Source organism: Molothrus aeneus, chromosome 24, assembly GCF_037042795.1.
Source record: "Molothrus aeneus isolate 106 chromosome 24, BPBGC_Maene_1.0, whole genome shotgun sequence".
Taxonomy (NCBI): Eukaryota; Metazoa; Chordata; class Aves; order Passeriformes; family Icteridae; genus Molothrus; species Molothrus aeneus.
Genome location: NC_089669.1, coordinates 4,309,851 through 4,318,677, shown reverse-complemented (window position 1 = coordinate 4,318,677; position 8,827 = coordinate 4,309,851). Strand labels below are relative to the sequence as shown.

At 48.1% G+C, this 8,827-nt stretch overlaps 1 protein-coding gene across 1 annotated transcript; it reads left to right on the top strand.

The window, feature by feature from the left end:
- The first annotated feature begins 3,938 nt into the window (after window positions 1-3,938).
- Window positions 3,939-8,611, top strand: SIKE1 (suppressor of IKBKE 1). The gene is made up of 5 exons (XM_066565474.1): window positions 3,939-4,225; window positions 4,344-4,449; window positions 4,704-4,846; window positions 6,730-6,843; window positions 7,260-8,611. Exons 1-5 carry the CDS (start codon window positions 4,067-4,069, stop codon window positions 7,338-7,340), a joined length of 603 nt encoding a protein of 200 aa, XP_066421571.1. The 5' UTR covers window positions 3,939-4,066; the 3' UTR covers window positions 7,341-8,611.
- Window positions 8,612-8,827: the final 216 nt, after the last annotated feature.

The window sequence follows — 8,827 nt, the reverse complement described above, 5'->3', positions numbered from 1 at the left end:
ACTACAGGCACTGCAGGACTTTGTAGGTACAGCAAAGGGAAGCCAGGAGCTCATTTCCATAAAGCAGATCTTGACACTGTGTTAAGCATTACAAAATAATTATTGTGGAATGCCTTGCTCAGCATTTTATCAGCAGCGGTCTTGCTGCTGAGACTGAATTAACTGGATGTGTCCATTTATCAATGATAATGTTTTTCCTTTTTTCCAGCCTGGATTCCATCTTGAGGACATTTGTTTTAACAGTAGAAAGAATATTAGACTCATAAGTGTGAGTGCTGTGGTGCAGTGGGTGACTCCTCAAGATTTATCAAAGCAAGATAATTAGGATGAACAATAAGACTGAGTTCCTTGGTAATAACTTTTGTCACAGGACAACTTTGCACTATGCCACGTTAATCCACCTTGAAGTATGGGCTGGGAAAGGCAAGAGGAGGATTCCCTTGGGCTCCTGGCCTGTGAGTCTCTGTGCTAAACTTTTGTTGAAGGCAATACCAGTGAAATTGTGACAGTAGCTGAGAGCTGTCTTAACACTACCACTTAATTTGAACAGCAAGCAGTCAGAAAGTGTTGGGGTGTGTGGTGTGAGAGGGGACTGGTTTGCTTTCTAAACAGCTGTAGCTGTTGGAATAGTTGGGGTTTGAAGGAAGGATTTATGACAATTGTCATGTTCCATTTTTAAAAAGCTCGTGCCCAGCTGCATCACCATGTGAGACTTGTGCTTTCAGACACTCAGCCACAATGTTTCTACCTGTGCTGACTGCACTTAAAATTAATATAACTTTACTGAAAATCCAAGAAGTATCCTAGAAATTTGCCCTTTATTCTTTTCTCTATTTCCAATATCTAGATGTCACTCCATCTGTCACAGATCTTTCCATTTGATACCGGTCTGTTCACAGAATCCCAGGATGGTTTGGGTGTGAAGGGACCTTAAATATCATCTTGTTCCACCCCCAGCCATGGGCAGAGACCTTTCACTGTCCCAGGTTGCTCCAAGCCCTGTCCAGCCTGGCCTTGGACACTTCCAGGGATGCAGGGGCAGCCCCAGCTGCTCTGGGCACCTGTGCCAGGGCCTGCCCACCCTCACAGGGAGGAATTCCTTCCATATATATCACTTGAATTTCTGCTCTTTCAGCCTGAACCCATTTTCCCTTGCCCTGTCCCTGCAGTTCCTGATGAGGGGTCCCTCTCCAGCTTCCCTGCAGCCCCTTCAAACCCTGGAAAGGGCTGTGGGGTCTCCACACAACTTTCTCTTCTCCAGGCTGAACAGCCCGAGCTCTCTCAGCCTGTAACCACAGGGGAGGTGCTCCTGTGCTCTGAGAAATTGTATTCACTTTTTGTCCATCTAGATTTCTTTTCTTTGTGATTTTCTTACTGTTAGCAAGAGTCTGCTCAGCTGTACTCAGAACTGTTTTTATCCCACCACAGAAATACTGTTTCTGATTTTCCAAAGATGGGCTGGAAGCAGTTTGGGCTCTACAGCAGCATTGCTGCTCTGAGCGTCCCAGTACTCTGCTATCCAGCCTTCACTTCTGCCACAACAACCCCATGTTCTGTTTGACAAAATACAGCCATGTGGTTAAGAGTTATTAAAAGCATTAAAACATTAACCTCTTGTAACCCCATTTTTCACTTTGTACACACACATAAGTGTTTAATCGAATTGAAGTTAAACACTAAAAAGTTTGAGAGGCCAAATTTATACATTCTATTTAGTTTACACAGAATTGCTGTGATAAGCCAAAGGAATTACAAGGCACCCCTACTCAGAAAAGCTCATCTGTTGATTTGTTTAAGCTCTGTTGCTACACACTCGAAGTTTTGGTGGTGAGCATTCCCAGCATTTAAACCAAGGAGTTTTGTCCTGCTGGGATCCTCTCTGTGTCCTGGCGCCACAGGAACTCACTCTGCTGTCCCTTGGAGCTGGAGAAATTATTCTGTGTCCAGATCTGCTGGAGAGGGGCTGAGATGGGCTCAGGGCAGTGTGGCAGTGGTGTCATAGACTCTCATCTCCCTCCTCCTGGAATTTTATTCCCAGAAGCCAGAATGCCCCAGAGGAAATGAACTGATCCTGAAATGACAGTCTGGTACAGCAGTGCTGCCCTCACCCACCCCTGCTTGTCCCTGTGGGCAGGGAAGGCCAGGATGGCACCTCTGACACCAAGGGGAAGTGAGTGTTAAATCAGAATTATAAACACAAGAGCACAACAGGCAGCTCAGACACATCCTGGTGCAGCTCCTGTGGGGCCAAAACGATCCTTCACACTGCCCAGACCATGGGTTCCTTCAGCTGATTTCCTATGGATGTGAACTGGAATTCCCAGTGCCCCATCTCCAAATGGCTCACTGAGGGCCTGAATTCAGTGGAACCTCAGGGACTGCAAATTGGTTTCACAGAAATCCCTGTGTTGGATAAAGTGAAAAAGGGACAGATGGCTCTGGCACACAGAGCTCGTTCCCTGGAGCTGTGTCAGGCCAGCTCTGGGAAATGGGTGCTCTGGGAGAGGCTTTGGAGGCAGGCACAGAGCTGGGAATGGGAGCAGAGGGAGGCAGCAGCAGGTGCTGAGCTGCACACGAGGGGTCATGTGAGGATGTGGGAGTGGGACAGGGGAAACCAGTCCTGGCCATGGCTTAGGGATGATGTGTCCATTTTGGGACGGGACCCAACTGTCCCAACCTTTACCCAACTTGTTCCATAGCCAGGATGGTCCACACAGTAATATTTGTCAGTTTTCCAAGTGTTCATGACTTGCCTATTAGGAAAAAGGAATTCTGATAAACTGTCCTAACTTTCTAGTATTCTCTAATAAGATGAAAAATAGGAAAGGACCAGAAGGTGAAATATGCTATAAACCATGGTCTGGGCTTTTATTTCCAAACTAGCGGAAGGATTACATTTCCCAAATTTGCAGAATAGCTCTCATACTTTACTAATTAATCTGATTCTGATGAAATATTCCAACTGCAGCTGCTTGCCCTGTTCTCTTTTGCATTGTGTGCATGTTTTGAGATTGTTGCTTTTATAAAATTAATCTCATTCAGCACTTCTGCACCCGGCTTGATTATCTCTGGGATCATAAAGAACCTTCATCTGATAAAGCATCCTGGAGTTTTCTCATGTGTCTGTGTGAATAGGGATTTAAATTCAAAAGATGATTCAAATCAAAGGCAGTCCTGCTAAAATATTATTGTTGAAATCACTGTTAATGAAGTCAATGCTATTGAACAAAATTTTGTGGCACAAAGCCTCAAGGACACCCCGGATCACCAACAGTAGCTTCAGTTAGCAAATAAGAATCAAAGCAGCGAGTCAGCATTGCACAGCTTGTTATTTTGAGTGGCGGATGTTTACTGTTGGAAGGGACAAACAGCAGGATCAGATAAGACGGGAGCCCCGCAGATACCAGCCGGGATTGATCGCGCTGGGAGGGAGCAGCCGCAGAGATAAGCGGGACCCGGGGTCAGGGCCGCCGGGCCTCCGCAAACAGCCTGTGCCGAGCAGCGGCCGCTCGGAGCCGGCCTTGTCCCGGGCTCCCCCGACCGCGCCGGGGCTCTCGGGGCACGGGGGGCTCGGACACGCGGGACCGCGGCGTGGGCGGCTCGTGGGAGGGAGCGCATCCACCGGGGCAGGCACGCCGTGTGCCGGGGGAGCGCGGTGTCCCCTGCTCCAAAACACCCCCAAACACCCCAAACTCAGCCAAAGCCCGAGGGCTGCGAGCATCCCCGGGAACGGCGGAGGCACTCCCGGTGTTGGCCCCGCCCCCAGACCGCCCAACCGGCGTGCTGGCCCCGCCCCTCCCGCTCTGGCCCCGCCCCCCGGCCGGGCCGTGGCGCTCTGGCGCCGCCAGGCGAGCCCGTGGTGGATCGGCGGGCTCGCGCCGGCTCGCGCCTGCGCACTGGCGGCGCCGTGGCCGCAGGCGGAAGCGGCGTTGCCGGCCCCGCGGGTTCGCGTCCGCCCGCGCCCGGCGGCGGGGCCGGAGCGGGGCCAGAACGGCTGAGGGGCGAGAGCGGCGGCGGGGCCGCGAGGGACATGGGCCCGCCGCGGGGCTGAGCAGCGCCGCCCGCCATGAGCTGCACCATCGATAAGATCCTGACGGACGCGCGGACGCTGCTGGAGAGGCTGAAGGAGCACGACACGGCGGCCGAGTCGCTCATCGACCAGTCGGCCGTGCTGCACCGGCGCGTGGCCGCTATGCGGGAGGCGGGCGCGGGCTGCGCCGACCAGGTGAGCGCGGCCAGACCCACCCCCGCGTCTCGGCAGGGCCCGGGCGGGGCGGCCGGAACGACCCCCGCGTCTCGGTAGGCCCAAGGCGGCCGGACCGACCCCCGCGTTTCCTCGGCAGGGCCCGGGACCCGCGGCGGAGCGGCCCGACCCGTCCCGGCTGCGGCCGCACGTGGTGCTGGCACAGGAGAACACGCAGATCCGCGACCTGCAGCAGGAGAACCGGGGTGAGCGGGGCCGGGGCGGATCCTGGCGGGTGCTGATGGGCAGAGGGGCCCCGGGGGATGTTGGGCGGGAAGCGGGGCTGTCCCGGCGGGAGGGTCCCGTGGAGGAGAGCAGAGTCGCTGGATGCCCCGGGGGGTGGTGGCTCAGGGAGTCTCCTCGGCCGAGGGCATCCGGGGGGCGGTGGGGCAGCGCCGGTCCCGCAGCGAGCGCCTCGGGGCTCCTGCTGTGGCCCTGCCTGATGTGCTGTGCTCTGCAGAGCTGTGGGTCTCGCTGGAGGAGCACCAGGACGCGCTGGAGCTCATCATGAGCAAGTACAGGAAGCAGATGTTGCAGCTGCTGGAAGGGAGGAAACGTGAAGAGGCAGAACCAGTCTTGAAAGTCCATCAGGCGAATTCTGGGGTAAGGTGAGATGGGGACAGTAGAGTGCTCAAGACCCCTGTCCCCTGCTTGCTGTCACTCAATCTTTGTTTCCATTCCTGCAATGCCTGTGCTCCAAAGTACATTTTCTCCCAGTCTTGACTCTCTTTGCTGGTATTTTCCCCTCTGTTCCTTTCAGAGCAGACAGGTTGTAACTGCTGTCCCAGAGGACACTGAAAGGCACAACCCCTTCACAGCCCAGGTGGAGGCTTTTTCTTTCAACCAGGTGGTGATTTTCCTGGCTTAAGTTTAATGTGCCTGATCCTCTGTAGTAAAATCAGATATCTGAGTTGTTATAATTCATTAGCTGTAACAAAGGGGAAAAACCCTCCTAAACTCTGTGAGCTGTATATGTTTAGTTCTTAAGAGATTTCACTCCCTAGTGTTCTTAAATCCAGATACTGTGTGGAGTGGCCTGAAGTGTCCCTTTGTGCACACTGGGCTCAGTGACTTCAGAACTCTGAGATGTGGCTGCTGATAACTGCTGGCTGTTTCATATTTAGGTATTGAGTAACAATAGAATAACGTTAAGTTTTCATTTAAAACTTAGGAATTGTGTTAGGCATTTTTTAAAATGTATTTTTATCTCATTAGAGAGCAGCAGGTTGGTTCAACCCAGTGACATCTCATATCTTTTTCATTGAAACTGGAGCCAGGCCAACTCTTCTTATGTGTTTGTGTGCACTGATATGTGGCAATTCACTGCTTCTCTTTTCTGAGTTGCTTAACTCATCTGAAGGTGTAGCTATGTTTGGTTTCCAGTGCCTCCCTGAGTGCAAGAATTGCTGTTTATCAGGGTTTTACATTTGAACAAAATTTGACAATGCAAAGCTGAAAGGGCTCTGCAGGAACCCTTGAAGGGATGTCCCTTGATTGTCTCAATTTCTAGGCAAAGTCTTCTGTACTTCAGGTGAAGTCCTTGAGTTTTTTCTCCCCACCATTTGGAGAACAGTAACAAACTGCTAATGTCTTTAAAATAACTATTCTTAGTATAACCATCTTCCTGTTTAGAAAAATAATAGTTTGGAAAAATAATAATCTTTTTTTTCCCAGAAGTCTCTCATGTTCTCCAGCTGTCTTCTGGATGCTCTAATTTATTTACATACTTTCTGAATAATGGAGTTCAAAACTGAATTCTCTGCTCTGTGATAAATTTATCTTCCAGAGGCAGTAGAAAAACTATGGGCACTTAAAGAAACTCCACCCTGTGGCCTGTCATGTTGAGTGATGTATTGCTCTTCTAGCAGGAACTGTTGCTCCATACTGGAATTTGTCAGTGTTTGTTCCATGTGCATTCCTGAGCTGCAGCAAAATGCATTTTCCAGAGGATTTTTGCTGTATCTAGACAGATTCTGTACAATCTGCCTCAGAAGGCTCTGGTCTTACTTGCTTTAGTTTTGTTGCTGGATGTCCTTCTGAGGTAAAGTTGTTTACTCCAGACTTGAAATCATCTTTGCATTTATTTTTAGTGTCTTAATAAATTCAGTCAGGCTTTTCTAATAAAGCAAAATAAAATTTGCTGCCTACTAATCATGTTCATGTGAACCTGAATTTGCTGTCTCAGACCTTGGCACACTTGAAATTATTTCCCTTTAAATCAGAGTGCCTTATCTTGTTGGCTGCTGTGTCTCTCTTCACTGTTTTCACGGATAAAGGACTGCTGATAAAGGACAATAAGGTGCAAGTTCTTATCTTGAAGTATACAAGGCAGAGAGGCTTTCAAGTGCTTGGGAGAAAATGATTTAAATTCGAAACAGAAAGAGAATCCAAAATCAGAAAAATGGAAGTAAGTGATTTAGAAGGAATAAATAATGACTGTTGCTTTTGCCTGAACTTACTGAATGTATTAATTTTATGTCTTTCAGGAAATTGAAAGTCAAATAGACAGAATATGTGAGATGGGAGAGGTGATGAGAAAAGCTGTTCAAGTGGATGATGAGCAGTTCTTTAAAGTTCAGGAGAAGCTGGCTCAGTTGGAGGTAAGAACAGAGCCAGTTGCTGAAGATAAATCGAGCTTTGGGGGTCTCCAGACTTTCTCTGCATTTTCTGTGTTTGTGTCAAGGACTTAAAACATTAAAAATTTTGTGATGGGGTCATGAAATGCAGAACATAATTGTTTATTTTCAAGTTTTTAATGTTCATATTATTTTTATGTATCTATATATAAATAAATAAATAAAGCCAGAAGAAGATAAGCTTTAAATTATGTGGTTCCCATACTAAAATTACATGGTTCCACTGTACTAATGTTGGCATTACAAACTTTATGTATCTGTGAAGGAGTGGGACTGTTCAAATATTAGCATCTTTTAATTACAAATTAGTATCTTTCTGTGACAGTCCTTTAGTTGTGAATTAGCTCGTTTCTATTTCAGCAATATTGTTGGTTTTGCAGCTTGAAAACAAAGAGCTGCGTGAGCTGCTGTTGATCAGCAAGGAGTCCTTCGAGGTGGGGAGAGAAGATCTGCCAGACTGAAGCCAAGGCCACACCAACCTCATCTCCAAGCCTTCAGGGACTGTTATGAAACTACCTGACAAGGATTTGTTGTTCCAGGTGTTTCCTTGTATATTTGTTTTATCTATAAAGTGTGTGGGCTGTTTTCTCTGCATTTTTCTGAAGTGTTGATGGCAAAACCTTGCACCCTGCTCTGTCTTTGTACCTGCAGCACTCGGATGCTTAGCATTGAAGTATTTGATGTGTCCTCCCTTGTGATGGCTCATTTCCTCACCCTTTGTTATTTTTTATGAGCTTTAGTTAATAATTCCAGCTGTGCAGGTGGCTCTTAAATCCACCTTGTCTGTAGCTAGAGAACATAATGCAGGTTGTGATTTTTGTGCTTGATAAAAAGAACAGGAGATGATTGAGAAACCACAGTGTGAGAGGCAGGGATGTGGTTTGCTCTGGCTGCACAGGGCAGCTGGGCTCTGCAGAGTGAGGGACCCTCAGTGCCTGGCTGGCCTGGCTTTGTCACCTGGCCTGGCTTTGTCACCTGGCCACTGCTGAGGGCAGCTGAGAGAACAGCAGATGCCAGCAGAGCACTTGAAGGAGTCACTCCTATTCAGAGCAAACTTTACCTTGTTTTAGGGGTGAAGATTGGAGTTAACAACACTTCCTGACACATTTTTGAAGGATTAATCTTTTTTGATAGATAGACCTGTCCCAGCCTTCCCAGTGCTCCCAGTTACCAGCCAGCCCTGCTCAGAGCCTGCCAGAGCACAGCACCTGCAGATCAAAGCTCTTTGGCCTCCCACAAATTTGGGTTCAGGAAGAGGGAGCTCAGGTCTGCCTCAAAACCAAACCAAACCACCCTCATGAACAGAATTTTAATGTCACATCACAGGTGAGTCTGGTGTTCCATAGTTCCTGCAGGTCCTGTATTGAGTGGAATTAGAGGTGCAGTGTTGTGGGAGTTTCTCAGTACTGTGGTATTTTTAATGACATTTTTATATAAAGATTTCTGTCCTACCTGTGGTTGAAGGATAATCTTCCAAGAATGGTAAACATCTCATGTCCACTATTAGCTGAAATTTTTAATGGCACTTTTCCCCAAGTGAGACTTTTGATAGATGCAGAAGGTGACTCGTCCCTGTGCTTACTGAGAGACAGTGAACACTGGAGACATGGTGAACATTTGGAATATCCAGCAAGACTGGTAAATATAAGGGGTTTCTGTACAGGAGTGCTCTTGTATACAGTACTTTTCTATTAGAAATTGTTCAGGAGGGAATAAAAAACCCAATGGGAAATACTTTCTCAAGTGTTTTGTGGGTCCTGGGGGAATTCCATGTATTCTGCATATTCCCAAGCCTTTTGCACCTGAGTGAAATACTGCAATGACCAAAAACAAAATGTTGAATTTTCTGGTTTTTAGATTAACATAATCCAGAATGCCTCTGATGCATTTTTATCTTCCCTCTCAGTGTCTGTCGAGTAACATCCCTCCAATTGGGTCCTAGCTGTGC